This window comes from Sorghum bicolor, chromosome 3 (assembly GCF_000003195.3).
Source record: "Sorghum bicolor cultivar BTx623 chromosome 3, Sorghum_bicolor_NCBIv3, whole genome shotgun sequence".
NCBI classification, from domain to species: Eukaryota; Viridiplantae; Streptophyta; class Magnoliopsida; order Poales; family Poaceae; genus Sorghum; species Sorghum bicolor.
Window position 1 is genome coordinate 4679975 of NC_012872.2, and position 16456 is coordinate 4696430.

The 16456-nt window shown below is 52.0% G+C and overlaps 2 protein-coding genes across 2 annotated transcripts; one reads left to right on the top strand and one right to left on the bottom strand.

Annotated features, from left to right (window-relative positions):
• LOC8078484 lies at positions 1213 to 6538 on the top strand. Its single transcript, XM_002455065.2, has 7 exons — positions 1213 to 2170; positions 2357 to 2443; positions 2533 to 2769; positions 3334 to 3498; positions 4737 to 4790; positions 5447 to 5593; positions 5690 to 6538. The coding sequence occupies exons 1-7, from the start codon at positions 1730 to 1732 to the stop codon at positions 6065 to 6067; spliced, it is 1509 nt and encodes a 502-aa protein (XP_002455110.1). The 5' UTR covers positions 1213 to 1729; the 3' UTR covers positions 6068 to 6538.
• On the bottom strand, positions 10111 to 14644 carry LOC8078485 (probable LRR receptor-like serine/threonine-protein kinase At4g26540). Its single transcript, XM_002457225.2, has 2 exons — positions 11110 to 14644; positions 10111 to 10978 (listed from the first exon to the last, which is right to left on the bottom strand). Exons 1-2 carry the CDS (start codon positions 14576 to 14578, stop codon positions 10506 to 10508), a joined length of 3942 nt encoding a protein of 1313 aa, XP_002457270.2. The 5' UTR covers positions 14579 to 14644; the 3' UTR covers positions 10111 to 10505.

The window sequence follows — 16456 nt, forward strand, 5'->3', positions numbered from 1 at the left end:
ATGAATGAAGTAGTAATGTCTGTGGAGGTTGCTGCTAGCTATGATGCCATTACGTGCCATATAATGGCTTTTGTTGCCTTTGTTCTTGCCTTTGTTGAGAAAAAGAGGAGGGAAAAGTGAGATCAAAGAATGCCGAAAGAGAATGGACTTGCATTGGGCAGCATGTGCAGATTGTACTAGGTGTGGCTTATGTGATGTGTCTAAAGCTGCTTCATTCTTGAGACAAGTAGTGTGTACCAGCTCAACAGATTGCAACATAGGTAACACTACTGTAAGTTAAGTTGACTGCCAAATAACACCAACTAGTGGTGAACTGAACACGCTCAACAAGCTTCATATATGGACGTGTAAAATGTAAAAAAATGCAACACCAGTGGCAGATATGTTTTATCTTATTTGTAATGCTGACAAATGAGGGCAACTTAGATGCAAATGTATATTTTTTATAAGCTCTTTTTATAATAGCAAAAATGGTTAGTTTTTTTTTAGAGACGGATATATAGTGTTATTTTAGTTTATTTTGAGCATTGTTGTCACTTCCATAAATTAACTGGATGCTCAAATGTTCTTCATTTTTTCTTTAAAGATAGAAAGAATATGATTTCTATTGTTCTTGCTCCAAAGGGGGGTTTTAAATTTGGAAAATGCAAAGATTCATGTGCTTTTGCAAGCTGGCACTGTTGCTTTGACCGAAACTTAAAGCTCCATCGAAAAGGCTGATACATACAGCTACTGAAAGAGAGGAATCGATCCCTTGGTCCTTGGATTTGGTTAGGCATGCAGGAAAGCAGCAAGTGACGTATGACGAGCAAAGGCTGCAAGGTCACTCACTCACTCTCATCCGGGACTAGCTAGGTGGTCGATCAGATCAGAAATCAGATGTGTGAATACGTGTGATCTGAAGTTTCCTGAACTTCATTCCCTGTCAAAGAACCAAGAGGCCCAACAAAGCTCTGCAAATACAAGGATGGGTGCGGTTTGGATAGCATGATCGCACAGATGGTCGATGGATTGATCGAACGAATGAACGAACTCCACTGTGGTGCCTTTAAAATTCCCTCCTCCCCTGGCACATGCCCGCCACCACGCCCTGCCTCCTCTCTCTCTCTCTCTCTCTCCCTGCAGCGAAAGCAAAGCAACGCAAAAGAAAAGGCAGGCAAGGCACGATCGACCACCTTATCTCTCTCCTCCATTCCGTGGTGCAATGCACAACACAACACAACACATTTTCTCTCTTTCATCTGGTCCCTTTCTTTAATTTTTATTCGCTCGTTGTGCGACTACACGCGAGGCCACACTCTATCCAGCCCCACTGTCTCCTCACCAGCCCCGCCAAGCCCCCGACCCCGATCCTCTTGATGGCGATGACGATGCAGCGGAGACAGAAACGGTGAGGCGTCGCCCACGGTAACCCAGCTCTCCCTTCTGCTTCTACTATCTCTTGACAGAGGCCGGCCGAGGAATGTGGAGAGTTGAGAACCCAAATTTCCGCATTCGAATCCACCGTCATCAATTCGGCATTTCTTGCCCCAGCCTAGCTACCAACCAACTATAGCGCACACACACAGCACGGAGATGTCTTGACCTCGGAGTCGGAGAGAGCTCCACCTCAACCTCCGCTCCTTCCCCCACGCTACGCGGCTGTATTTATAGCGAGCGTCCTGGCCTCTCTTCTCCTGCTCGCTCCTGGGGAGGGAAGAAGAAGAGGAAGAGGACAAGCACTACGCCAATGCGCGAGCAAACCGACAGCTCCAGAGGAGGAGGAAGAAGAAGAAGAACAAGAGGTGGGATACAGACAACGAGGAGAACGACGAGCACCGACCGCGACCGCGACGCCATCACCCCCTCCTCCACCTCGTGCTACAAAGCAATAATCATCCGAGGTCGGCCCATGGCTGCTGCTGCTTCTTCTTCTTCTACTACTAGTTGCAGCCGCGGCCGAACGCTCCCAATCATTGCCTCCCTTGTCCCCTTCCTCCTCCTCGTCGTCGCCTCGTGCCCGGCCGCCCTGGCCTCCGCCACGCACGGACACGGCGGCGGCGGCAGGAAGCATGCCGCGGTGCGGGCGAATCACCAGGCGGTGTTCCGTGCCGGGGACGAGCGGGAGGCGTACAGGAGGATCATGGCGCGCATGGCCAGGATGGCCAAGGATTCCAACATGACAATCCAGGTTAGTTTGTTGCTTCCCGTCTCGTACTCCATTCCTACCTACTCCTTTGTCGCTGTGCGCGCTGCCGGCTCCGCTCCGGCCAAGCAACCGAATCCACCTCGCTGTCGTGTACTCCAGCTGCCCAGGAATGATCGATCTCGGCCCGTCGTCGTGTCGTGACTTGTGCGTGCGTGCGCTTGTGTGCAGAGCCCCGACGGCGACGTCATCCACTGCGTGCCGGCGCACCTGCAGCCGGCGTTCGACCACCCCATGCTCAGAGGCCAGAAGCCCGAGGTGAGCCGCCGCGCGCCATTTCTGCATTTGTTTCAAGTTCCATCTTCTTCCTCGGACGACGGAGTCGTGTAACAACGTGCTGCTGCCAGGACGAGCCCGTGGAGAGGCCCATGCCCAAGAGCGGCGCTGCCGAGGAAGAGGAGGAGGAGGCCGGCGTGTTCCCGCAGGCGTGGAGCGACGGCGGCAAGCGGTGCCCGGCGGGGACGGTGCCGATACGGCGGACGACGAAGCGCGACGTGCTGCGGACTAGCTCCGCCCGCCGGTTCGGGATGAAGGCCCGGGCCAGCAGCAACGCCCGCCGCGACTCCACCAGCAGCGGGCACGAGGTCAGTCACCCCCGCCTTCGCCTTCGCCTTCGCCACGGCGTGCCCGCCATTAGCACCGCAGAACACATCACGTCTTGAGAAGACCTTTTGTCACGTCCGGACAGTAATTAAGTAGTGCTGCTACTGCTACTGCTACTGCTGCTGCCGGAGCATTAAAGCTGGGATTAGTTGGGGAAAACACCGGTATTAGTGGGAGAGTAACTGCCGCGATTTTATTACGCAACCAAATGGTGCTTTCGATCCCTGCAGCAGCCTCAGTTTTTGTCGACCATGCATTGCACTTGCACTGCACGCCAGCCGGTGGTGCAGTAGTAGGCTGGCTGCCGCACAGTACATTGATTGTACTGTGCATGGTGGTGACTGCAGACTTCACTGTGCAGCCGTGGCAACAGCAATTGCCATGGCGATAGTAGTGTGGAGCAACGTCTAGCTACGCACTCCTTGATCACGTAGTACTACCACTCTATACCTCGATGGATCAGCTCGATCTGATAGATGGCCATTATACATTTTGCTTGCTCGCATGGCTGGGGCGGCGGCACGGCGACGGCGACGACGGCGCAGCACGCGGTGGGGTACGTGACGGGGGACCAGTTCTACGGCGCCAAGGCCAGCCTGAACGTGTGGTCGGCCAAGGTGGCGTCGGCGGCGGAGTTCAGCCTCTCCCAGATCTGGGTCATCTCCGGCTCCTTCGGCAACGACCTCAACACCATTGAGGCCGGATGGCAGGTACTGTAACCAACCGCCCTTATTACTGCCGTATATATGTACTCACCGTCACTTAACCTTCTTATTACAAGTACATGCCGGATGCGTTTAAACCTGGAAGTAGATAGAAATTTTAGTGGCTAGCCTAGCCAGCTGCTGCCGGTGCTCCATTGCCGCGTCGTCCGGATTGTCTTCTCCAGAGATAGTAGTGATGAGAAATATAAAGGCCTGCACTTGTTCCTGCAGTGCTCTCGCGTCAGTAGTCCTCAAACTGATGAAAAAGGCCCTGCATCTGTCTTGCGAGTAATGGGAACCTGACTCGCAGTAGCTCTTCAGGCATCCCGGTTGGTGACACCAGTAAATGTGGCTGCTGGTGGCTGGTGCCTGCCTATCATCAACCAGGCCCAGGCATGCATATGTGTGAATGAACTTTGCAGGTCCTCTTTGCTTGCACCAATACTTCTGGTGAGAACTAGGACTTGTTTTTAGTTCACCCTGAAAAGCAAAAAGTTTTCAAGATTCTCCGTCACATCGAATCTTGTGGCACATGCATGAAATATTAAATATAAGCAAAAACAAAAACTAATTACACAGTTTAGCTGTAAATTACGAGACGAATCTTTTGATCCTAGTTAGTCCATAATTGGATAATATTTGTCACAAACAAACGAAAGTGCTACAGTACCGAAAACTTTTCACTTTTCGGAACTAAACAAGGCCCTAGTCTTGTGCTATCATCTCAGAAATTTTGAAGTTTTGAACTTGGAAGACACCATACATCAGTTTTTTTTCTTCTTAACCTGAAACTGAAACCACTTTCTTCTGGTTCTAACCAGCAGCATGGTATTTTGGTGAGGAGTGAGAACTAGTCTTGTGCTAGAGCTTAGGATCTTGAGGATACTACTAGAGGTAGATATAGAACTTCCCGCAATAAACTATTTTGACCTTGCTTCTAGTAACCACCAATAGTAGTGTGTGTTTTTGAACTTAAAACTCTATATGTATGGAATGATAGTTGGATCTTTCTCTGCATCATGCATATGCATGTGGCTGTATGTTGACTTGGTAGTACATTAAGGTGATGTAGAACTGGCGCTCATTAATTAGATTCCATCACTGTGATCTCGATTGGAAATATGTGCCCATTGACCTGCAATGCTGGTGGTTAAGTTCCAGAGCTCCTCAGCATGCTAGCTTGGGTCAGTCAAACAGATTCTGCTGGAGACAGTGCTAACTTCCTGCTTGCATTGTTTACTCAGGTGAGCCCTGAACTGTATGGAGATAGCAACCCGAGGTTCTTCACATACTGGACGGTAATTAACTTCCTGAAATCTACTCTAAACAAATGCTATATACATTATATATATTACCATGCATTCAGGCCTTGTTAAGTTCGCGAAATTTTTTAGTTTTGCTACTGTAGCACTTTCGTTTGTATGTGACAAATATTATCCAATTACAGCGTAACTAGGCTCAAAAGATTTGTCTCGTAAATTACAGTCAAACTATGCAATTAGTTTTTATTTTCGTCTATATATAATACTTCATGCATGTGTACAAAGATTCGATGTGATGAAGAATCTTGAAAATTTTCGGGAACTAAACAAGGGCCTCAAACAATGAAAAGCATCAAGAGCGATAATGCATGCTGCAACACCTCTGGTGCCTTGCTCTCGCTCCTTCTAATCTACTCGTCCACATTGTGGCTTTAAGAGAAAATAACTGAAGTTCAAACAAATTCCGTGTTAAACGTATTTTATATTCATCTGAACAAATGCGTTATTGCAGTTTTTCTTTTACTAAAGTGATGTACAAATGTACAGCAGTCACATTTTATCAAGTACTAGCTAGCTAGTAAATTAAACGCGTTGTATAGTTTCAGAACTCATCAGCAACTTGATATATTCATGAAATGGAAGTCCCAGAGAACAGTACAGCTGATGAATGCTGCATCATCTTTGCCTGGCAGACGGATGCATACCAGGAGACTGGATGCTACAACCTGCACTGCTCCGGCTTCGTCCAGACCAACAACCGGATCGCCATTGGAGCTGCCATCTCGCCGACCTCCGTTTACAACGGCCGGCAGTTCGACATCAGCCTGCTCATATGGAAGGTATATATAATTATATATATATGTGCACCACACATAGTACACGGCTTCAGTCGTTGAAGCAAGAAGTGATATGCATATGTATATATACATGTGCAGGACCCACACCGGGGGAACTGGTGGCTGCAGCTGGGGTCAGGTCCGCTGGTGGGGTACTGGCCGTCGCTGCTGTTCACGCACCTGGGCGGGCACGCCAACATGGTGCAGTTCGGCGGCGAGGTGGTGAACTCGCGCCCGTCGGGGTCGCACACGCCGACGCAGATGGGGAGCGGCCACTTCCCCCGCGAGGGCTTCAACCGCGCCGCCTACTTCCGCAACGTGCAGGTGGTGGACGGCGACAACAGCCTCGTCCCCGCCGCCGCGCTCCGCCTCGTCGCCGACCACCCCGGATGCTACGACATCCAGGGCGCGTACAACCGCGCCTGGGGCAACTACTTCTACTACGGAGGGCCCGGCAGGAACGTGCACTGCCCGTGATGCATCCATGGCCGGCGACCATGCATGCGTCGTCGTCATGCATGGCATGCTGAACTGACGATGAAGAAGAAAGCAGATACGTGCACAGATACATACAGAGATCGATCACCACCGTGCGGCCGTGCCGGAGGATGATCTAGTTGGATCGCCGCCGCTCTCATCAACCGGATATATGGATCGTATAGCAACGGTGTTAGTTATAGCTAGAGCTAGGTCTATTAATTATTAGTAGTCCCTCGTTGGTTACTGCATGCTAATGAGTTTTGAGCCCAGCTGCGTACACGCGCGCGACCGGGCCGGTAGCAGAGGCAAAAAGGTTTCGATTTGATGTATGTGATGAGGCTTTCCTTTCATTTGGTCTGATTTTTTTTCTCGAGTTATATGTATACATGAAGAAATCCACATAGAGTGTTTTGATCACCATGTATGTGATGACTGATGAGTAAGCGTTTCTTTGGGTACCATGGCTAATTGTAGATTTTTTTTAGCCAATTCTTCAACTAATTGTTAGCCAACTTCAACTAATTTTAGCTAAATTTTAGCCCAAACTAGTAACTGGACCTAGTAATAATCCAAACAGGTCCTGCACTATGAAAATTTTATAGTGTAGAGTGTTTTTTTAAGTAAACAGGAGGGGCAAGGCCCCTACTGAAATTTATTAAGAAGAAACAACTCCACTATAACAAGAACAAGAAACAGCTACAAGAAGAGGGAGGAAAGAGCAAACAACTAGAAGGGGGGAGAAAGGTCTAGACGTACTTAGGAAGAGTGTTTATAGTGAGTAGCTAATGATTTCTCTTCTTTTCTTTTAGCCGTCCTTTTCCATAAATAACTCAATGGATCATTCCGGTTTTAGTTAACAACTAGTCAATTGACCCATGCGTCTCGAACCGGCTAGAGTCTTAGAAAGACCTACTAAGCATTAGTGTTCGTGCTTAACACTTGCATGTAATAAACAAATGATCTTATTAATTTCTATGCCTTTTCCTTTCCTTTTTATCCATTTCCTAACACAGTATGTATATAGATAATCTGTAGTCTCTATATGGTTGCAGCAAACTCATCAACCATTGATCCATATGTTTTTTTCATCCATATCTTTAATTAACTAATGCTTCCTTTTTTCTATTTCCCATTAATAAAAAAATGTATCATTTTGATATGAGTTACTCCCTCTTCTGTCCTGTAATATAGTGCATCCTAGGAATTTTAGGACAAATTGAGAGAATACAAAAGACGCATATATCCTCATTTTATTTCCTAATGAGTAACGATCAGATGCTATCATCAACGTGATTGATGGTGAATGGTTGATAAATGGAAAGTATTTAATGTAAAATTGATTTTTGTCCTATAGATTGCATTATATTTGAGGAAAAATGTTGAATACCAAAATATACTGTATTACAGGACGGAGGGAATAACCGGTACGGTGGTCTGTGCAATTAGCATGATAATTAGATTTTTATCGCAATATTTTTGTCTTTTTACTTCAATTTTTACAGATATTTTGTTTAGCTATTTGATGTAATTGTCCTGTCTCCATAACCCCCTTTTGCATCTATCGGCAAGAACTTCATACATCTATGGTCAACCAAATTCTTGGCCTTAAAACTTGTCTCCATCTCTTCATTTTTCTCACTCCTGTCTTATCGGCAAGAACAGAACCAATGCCTTAGTGGACTCCACCGGGCCGGCCATGCATTTATTTTTTCCCTCTATCTGGTTTGTGAGAGCCCATTAAGTTAGTCAGTCGAGACGGGCCGGCCCACTTATATTCCGTGGATCGCATTTGCAATTTTGGCACAAGTTTGTCACGGACTCACGGTACGACATTCGGCCGACGTGTCAGTGTCATCTCTATCACGACTAATCCTTTTCATTGGGGCTTCCCGCAACGATGAAATCTTCTAGCTGAGAAATTTCCTTTTGTCAGGGATAGTGGGAACAAAGATTCGCACGGCAATGCACAACACCTGGCTGGCTTTATGATGTGCATTGCACATTAATTGATGTTTATGCTGATTTGGTGTGACCGTGTGAGTGTTTGTTCGCTAAAAAGTATCGCTGAAATAGCATTGTATCTCAATCCAGCGGTCCATTCTGTTCTGCCGAGCACCAAGGTACGTACGAATCATGCGCCGCTCCCACTCATTCATTCTACAGACTGAGTACACGTGGAAATGGAATCATCCATGATCCGTCAATCGTGCACGCACGGGGCCTGCAATGCGCCCCACCAGCACCACACACATGCTGTCGACAACTCCATCGTCAGTCGGCACAGTGCCTGCCTTGGCACTTGGCAATTGGGCCTTCTTTAGTTCCCAAACAAATTTACAAAAAGTTTTAAATTTCTCGTCACATTAAATCTCGCAGCACATACATAGAACATTAAATATAGATAAAAATAATAACTAATTGTACAATTTTATTTGTAATTTGATAGATGAATTTTTTGAGCCTACTTAGCCTATGATTGGACAATATTTATCAAATAGAAATAAAAATGCTACAATGTCCATTTTGTAGAAAAAAAAATTTCAAACTAAACAAGGCTTTGGCATGCATGCTGCAGCAGTGGTCAGTGGAGCTGAGGCCGGTTTCGATCGTTCGCCCTGATGTGTGCCAACTGCTGCCTGAGCAGAGTAGACATGGATTGGAGTAGATACATGGACATGAGCATCCAAATAAGCCATCCATGGAATCAATCAATCATGCATCATCCTAGCATGATGCGTGAATCATGCACGCACGCGCGCAGCCGGCAATGCATGCGCCACCAGCACCACCGTACCAGACATTCTCTGGCCCAGACAACTCCATCGTCAGTCGGCACAGTGCCTGCCTTGGCAGTAGTACGTTGGCATGCATGCAATGCAATAGTAGCCTGAGAACGAATGCGACGCCGGTTTCGTCCGCCAGCCGCCGGCCTGATGTGCCGACTGCTGCCTTGAGCCCGACGCAGCTCAGTTGTGCTGTGCTGTGTACCAAGACATATGCATGATTAATCGGCAATAATGAGTACGTAACTCATGCATGCATATAGCGCTAAACCGAAAAAGTCATCAATCTCTAGTATTTCTTGCTGGCCATCGGATGCCCAGCAGATGAGTCCATCAGTTGTAACTGTAGTGAACGAAACGTTCAGGCTGGAGTGGATTTCTTAGAAGACGGACGTAGGCAGCCCCTTGGCGAAGATGCATGTTGTTGTGCTAGTGCTAGTGCTAGTGCTTGGGAGATGGTGCGCTTGCATTTTCATTCTACGTTAGGCAGCTTGTCCGTCAACAAGTGAGGTGTCTATAAAAGCCAAGCTTTTGCGACTGTCAACAATGTAGTTGATGAGGAAATAAATAGCGCCCAATGCTCCGTTGGGAGAACAACGTTGCAGCGTCGGACCTGACCTGTGCTCCCACGCAAAACTATGGGAATTGAGGTGGCGAGACGAAGCCAAATGTGTCATGGCCATGAATCTAGCTAGGAGACGCACACGTGCTTCAACGGGTAATGGTATGGATGACAAAGCCATATTTCGCATGGAGTTGGTGTGTCGGGCACGGGCAGTGGTTGGAGAGTGAGGAATTTGGGGACAGTGGCAGTAGCAGGCACATTGGTGATCCCCTGCTCTGATTGTGCTGAACATTCTATGGCCCGGACAGCTGCACCAATCTCCTCTCTGCCCAAAAGGGTCTCCCTGTTGGCATTCAGTAGGCTTCACAAAAGGTTCCGTTTTTTCAGGCGTCTGCATTGAAAAAGATGAGAGCAACGCTTCACTATTATTCATTCAGATCGCAGGCCAGTCGCTGGCGCGTCCCTTTCCGGTCTACAATTTCAGCTGGAGCTGCTTTTAGCTACCATGTGTCGTGTGTGTGTGCAGGACAGGAAGGACAAGGAAGATCAGATCGGGCATCCATCCTCTCCCGTCCCATACGCCCTACCAGCTGTCCTCTCCTGGTCATGGAACATTCACCTGAACCAGCCGTTGATACCACCGTGCCCACACCTGAACAATTTGCACGGCCGGCGAGCGGCGACACGCCGAATGATTCCGGACAAAATCATGATCATTGGGTAACTCAATTAACTTCGGTGCAAGATACACTGTTCTACAGCTATGCGTAGTATGGTACAAAAGGAATTATTGCTTGCTTCAATCCATCCATTGATTGATTCATGGTGGCGCCTTCGTCTTCTTCCCCACCCTGCCTCCGCCTCATCCGGTCGACATGATCATACTTGGTGGCGGTGGTTGCGATGAGCGTCCACCGCTCCTTCTAGCCCGCCTTGGCGGCCGGCTAGCGGCGGTGCGTCTACACGCCGACGGTTCATAGGCTCGACGACGTCCAGTCAATGTTATGTTACCATGTCAGAGCCAAGCTTTGCTAATGGATGGCGCCACCATGGGCGGATCCTCTTCTGAGTTAGGACGGCGACGCTATTACACTGAGTACGCCAACGAGCTGGACGTGGACTGCGACTGGGCTTGGGCCGGCGAGGAGGCCGCAGCGGCCCACCTAGCCGAGTCCAGCGGCCTCGCCCCGCCGCCGCCGCCGCCGCTGACCTTGCGCGCCTCGGCGCCGCCGTCGTTGTCGTTCCGGAGGCCGCGCAGCAGCGCCGCCACGTCCTTCATGGTCGGCCGGTCCTCGGGCCGCGCGCTGGCGCAGAGCAGCGCGATCCCGAGCGCCTGCAGCATCTCCTGCACCTGCGTGTCCGGCCGCCCCTGCAGCCGCTGGTCGATCACCTCCGCGGGGTCGCGCTTCTGGTGGAGGTGCTCCCGCACCCACTGCACCACGCTCCGCCCCTCCCCGAACGCCGCCTCCACCGGCCGCCGCCCCGTGATGGCCTCCAGCAGCACCACACCGAAGCTGTACACGTCGCTCTTCGTCGTGATCTTGGTCATGCACCCGTACTCTGCGCGGGACGGGGAGGGGAGCCCCCAGGGACCAAATCACAACCGTCAGATTCTCGTACTGAGTTGTAACGAACGACCGGGATTGCATTACGTACTGTACGAGAAGGAGGAAGAATGGCGGCCGGCTTACCGGGAGCGATGTACCCGTACGACCCGGCGAACGGCGGGGGCGACGAGTTGGCGCCGTCCTCGGCGACCCTGGCGAGGCCGAAGTCGGCGAGGCACGCCTCGTACCGCTCTCCGAGGAGGATGTTGTCGGCCTTGACGTCGCGGTGGAGGATCGCCGGCACGCAGTCGTGGTGGAGGTACGCGAGGCCCTCGGCCACGCCGACGGCGATCGAGAGCCGCACCTCCCACTCCACCACCACGGCGCCGCCGGTCGAGCCGCCGCCGCCGCAGCCGCTGTGCAGCAGGCCGCCGAGTGTGCCGTTCGGGAGGTAGTCGTAGAAGAGGAGGCGCGTCCGGCGGTTGGCGGCCCAGCCGAGGAGCCGCACGATGTTGCGGTGGCGCACCCGGGGCAGCACGCCGACCTCGCACGCGAACGCCTCGGCCGACGCCTCGTCGCACGACCGGAACCTCTTCACGGCGATGGCCGCGCCCGTGGACGGCACGCTGGCGCGGTACACCGACCCGGACCAGCCCTGCCCGATGACGTTCGCGGGCGTCAGGCTGCGCGCCACGTCGCCCACGCTGATCTCCAGCTTCTGGTACAGCGTCACGTCCCACGGCGGCAGCATCTCGGCGTCCTTGCCGTCCTCGTCGGAGCGCGCGCCGCCGAACAACGACGACGAGCGCCTGCGGCGGCCGACGAGGAGGAACGCCGCGGCGGCGAGGAGGGCGGCGAGCGCGGACACCAGGACCGCGGTGGCGACGCGGGCGGCGCGCCGCGCCGCGCGCTCGCGCTCGCTGGCGTCGCCGGGGCACCGCGACAGGCACAGACCTGGGTTGCCCTCCACGTCGCTCGTCGGCAGCTTCGCGAAGAACGCCGTCGCGGGCGCGCGGCCGGTGAAGTCGTTGAAGGAGATGTTGAGGGCCACGAGGTTCTGGAGCGCCGACAGCGGCTGGAGATCACCGGAGAGCTGGTTGTGCGACACGTCGAGCACGCCAAGCCGCACGAGGCCACCGAACTCCTTGGGTATCGCGCCAGACAAGCCGTTGCAGCTCAGGTTGAGAGCAATCTCCAGCCCCGGAATCTTGCCGATGCTCGCCGGTATCGCGCCGGACAGCGTGTTGCCACCGAGGTCCAGGAGCTGGAGCCGTGAACACGAACCGATCTCTGGAGGTATCTGGCCCGTGAGCCTGTTCCCGCCAAGGACGAGCTTGGTGAGCGAACCGAGCTTGCCGATGTCCGACGGGATCGCGCCGCCGATGGAGTTGTACGACAGGTCCAGGTACTGCAGCGAAAGCATGTCGTGGAACAGCCCCGGAGGCAGAACGCCGGCGATGGCATTGCCGTGGAGGTCGACGAACGTGAGGTTCCGGCACCCGGCGATCTCCGCCGGGATGGCGCCTGACAACCTGTTCGAGCTCAGGTCAAAGAAGCTGAGGCTGCCAAGCTTACCAACCTCGGGAGGAATCACGCCGGCGAGATGGTTGCCGCTCGCACGGAACCGGACGAGCGACGTGCAGTTGCCAATCTCCGGTGGTATCTCGCCTGAGAGGGTGTTGTCGATGAGCAGCAGCTTGGAGAGCCGCGGCAGGCGGAAGAGGGAGCGCGGGATGGGCCCGGTGAGCGCGTTCTGCGACAGGTCGAGCGACTCGAGGCTCGCGCAGCCGCCGATCTCCGGCGGGATGCTCCCCGTGAGCTGGTTAGCCCAGAGGTAGAGCATGCGCAGCGCCGTGAGCTTGCCGATCTCAGCGGGGATGGCACCGGATATCTGGTTGTTGTCGAGCTCGAGGTCGGTGAGGTTGGTGCAGCGCGCGAGCTCGGCGGGGATCGGGCCGGACACCTTGTTCACGCTGAGCTGAAGCTCCTGCAGCGACGTCAGGTTCCCGAGCGACGACGGGATGTGTCCGGTGAGGCCGTTCATGGACAGGTCCAGGACGGTGAGCCCCGAGCACGCCCCGAGCTCCGGCGGTATGACGCCGACGAGGTTGTTCTGCCACAGCAGCAGGTTCTTGAGGTTGCTGAGCTTGCCGAGCTGCGGCGGGATGGACCCGGAGAGCGCGTTCTCGTACAGGTAGATGTTGACCAAGCTGCTGCATTGGCCGAGCTCGGGAGGTATCGGCCCGGAGAGCATCGCCGTGTAGATGGCGATGGTGTCGAGGCTCTTGAGCTGGCCGAGTGTCGCCGGGAGCGGGCCGGAGATGCTTGTCTCAGCGAGGCCGAGCATGGTGAGGTTGGAGCAGTTTCCGATCTCCGGCGGCAGCGCGCCCTGGAGGTTCTTGTTGCCGCCGGCGCGGACCACCTCGAGGCTGGCCATCTGGCCGATAGACGCCGGGATGGCTCCCTCGAGCTGGTTGTCGTAGATGATGAGCTCCCGCAGCGCCGTGAGGTTGCCGATGGCGTCCGGGATGGCGCCCTCGAGGCGGTTGGAGTTGAGGTAGAGGCTCTCGAGCCTGCTTCCGGGCCGGCACAGGGCGGCCGGGATGGACCCCGTGAGCGCATTGTTGCTGAGGTCGAGGTGCGCCAGCGCCGGCAGGTCCCCGAGCTGCGGCGGGATGGGGCCCGTGAGGTTGGTGCCCGTGAGCACGAGGCGCGCCAGCGTGGCGCCCACGGCGGAGGACGGCAGGTCGGCGGGAACGCCGCCGTGCAGGTCGACGAACTGCAGGCTGAGCTCCGTGACCCGGCCCGCCGCGTTGCAGGACACCCCCGTCCACCGGCACGGCGACGCGTCGGTGTCCCTCCAGTCCCCGAGCGCCTCCGCGCCTCCGCGCAGCGTGCGCTTCCACGCCAGCAGCGCCGCGCCCTGCGCGTCCACGGCCAGCGCGCCGCCCATGCACGCCATGACGAGCGCGCACCGCAGCAGCAGCAGCAGCAACAGCGGCGGCGGCGGCGCCGCGCACGCGCCCCGCCACCTGCTTCGAGTTCGACTCCTGCTGCTCATCATCACACCAGGAGGCAATCCCCCTCTGCAGCTGCCAAGTCGCCAGTCAGAAAGCGCTACACTTGACCTGTACTTGAGAGCTGCACTTTCACTCCCGAAGCATATCCATCCAGGCGACCAAACTACGACGAACCCGAGGAAGGGGATGAGGTGAGGGTGAGGTGATGCTGTAGGATCAGCTGAAGCTGGTGTCACTTGCAAATCTGTGTCGTTGCTTGTGCCGGAAGCAGCAGCGCAAGAAAGTGGCTCTGCAACTTTGCAAAGCCCGGAGTAGGTGGATTGGTGGCGAGGTTTAAGCCAAGCCTCACTGACAACAGGTTTAGTAGAGGGAGAAGAAGAGGCAGAGGCTGAGGCATGCCATTGCCAGGGCCATAGGCCACACCTGGATGCAATGCAAATTGTTATATGCCGATTAGGTGGCAGCAAGCAGAAGCCGGGTTCAGGTTCAGGTTTAGGCTTTAAACTGGAGCTGCTGACCTTGCAAGGTAGTACTTGAGTCTTGAGGGAGGAGAAGAGAGGTTGTGGGTGGCACTGGCAGTGGCAGGCACTCATGTGTGTCTGCAGAATCTCCGGATCCGAGGCCACCGGTTGGGTCAGGGTCAGGCAGGCAGGCCGTCAGGACGCTCCGCACCCCTGTCCCTCTCCCTGCACTTGTTTACATCAAGGCTTTGTTTAGTTTCCAAAAAATTTTGCAAAATTTTTTCAGATTTCCTGTCACATCGAATCTTTAGACGTATGCATGGGGTATTAAATATAGACGAAAATAAAAAATATTTGCACAGTTTGGTCGAAACTGACGAGACGAATCTTTTGATCCTAGTTAGTCTATAATTAGACAATATTTGTCAAATACAAACGAAAGTGCTACAGTGCCTGTTTTGCAAAATTTTTTGGAACTAAACAAGGCCCAATCCAGGACTTCTACTATAGTTGTAAATGCACTGTCAATTAGCTACAGTATTATATATGCCTGTGCTGGTGCTGGATGGTGGTGATACAGGATTAGCGGCTTTAGGCCCTGTTTAGTTTCCCACCCAAAATTTTTTCATCCATCCCATCGAATCTTTGGACACATGCATGTAACATTAAATTTAGATAAAAAAATAAACTAATTACACAGTTTAGTTGAGAATCGCGAGACGAATCTTTTAAGCCTAGTTACTCTATGATTAGCCTTAAGTGCTACAGTAACCCACATATGCTAATGACAGATTAATTATGCTTAATAAATTTATCTTGAAGTTTCCTGACGAGCTATGTAATTTGTTTTTTTATTAGTTCCTAAAAAACCCTCCCGACATCCTTCCGACACATTCGATGTGACACCCAAAAAATTTTCATTGCCAATCTAAACAGGCCCTTATTTAGGCCTTGTTTAGATACACCCAAAAACCCAAAATTTTACAAGATTTCTCGTCACATCGAATCTTACGGCACATGCATGAAGTATTAAATATAGATAAAAAGAATAACTAATTGTAAATCATGAGACGAATCTTTTAAGCCTAGTTACTCTCTATAATTAGACAATGTTTGTCAAATAAAAACGAAAATGCTACAGTATCAAAATCCAAAAACTTTTTGTATCTAAACAAGGCCTTGGTTTCAAATTTCAGAGAGGAGTCATCAGCGAATTTGATTTCAAAATGAGAGATCCTGAGATGAAAAAGGAGGCGAGAGGAGCCTCCTGCTGAGGCTATTCCGCAACAGCTTTGGCCTTCAGGAAAAGAAGCTGTTGTATCCAGTCAGGTTTCAGTTGAGGCAACTCCTTGGTCATGAAAAGGCTGTGAAGCTACAGCCTAAGGTGCAATTTTGGCTTCACCAATTATGCCTGCACTGCAACAGGTCTGATGGTTTGTTACCCTTTCTGCTGAAGAAAACAAACAAATTCTTGCAGTTGGCAGCGCAAAGACTTTCACCACGGCACGCACGCCGCGCTGCCGCCCGCAGCATCTGCATGGCAAGTGCAACAGCAAAGGCAGGGCAGTGGGCAAAGAATATCTTGGGAACGTAACAGCTCGCTTACAATAACATGGCCACCAACACGTGGCAAGTAACTTCTCCCTCCATCTCCCTACAATTTTATGTCTTTCGGCCATAGTTTTGTAGCCCATTTTTGACTTTATAGTCCGTAAGAGCATGTTTAAATCACTAGGACTGGTTACTACTTGGGGGCTAAAAATTAGTCCAAATTAGCTAAAATTGCTAGCTAACTCATTGCCTCACAACTAGTTAAAGACTAGGGTAAACAATTAGCCCTCCTGTTTAGATGAACTATGGCTAATTTTTAGCTACCAAAAACTTAGCCCTTATATCAATGGCCAGAATAACTTACAATTTGGAATGGAGAGGGACAAAGCAAAATAAAGAAAATCATAGCCAACAATCTTTCATCTACCTCCTTTAAATCGTATGCCCAGTTCCAAAACA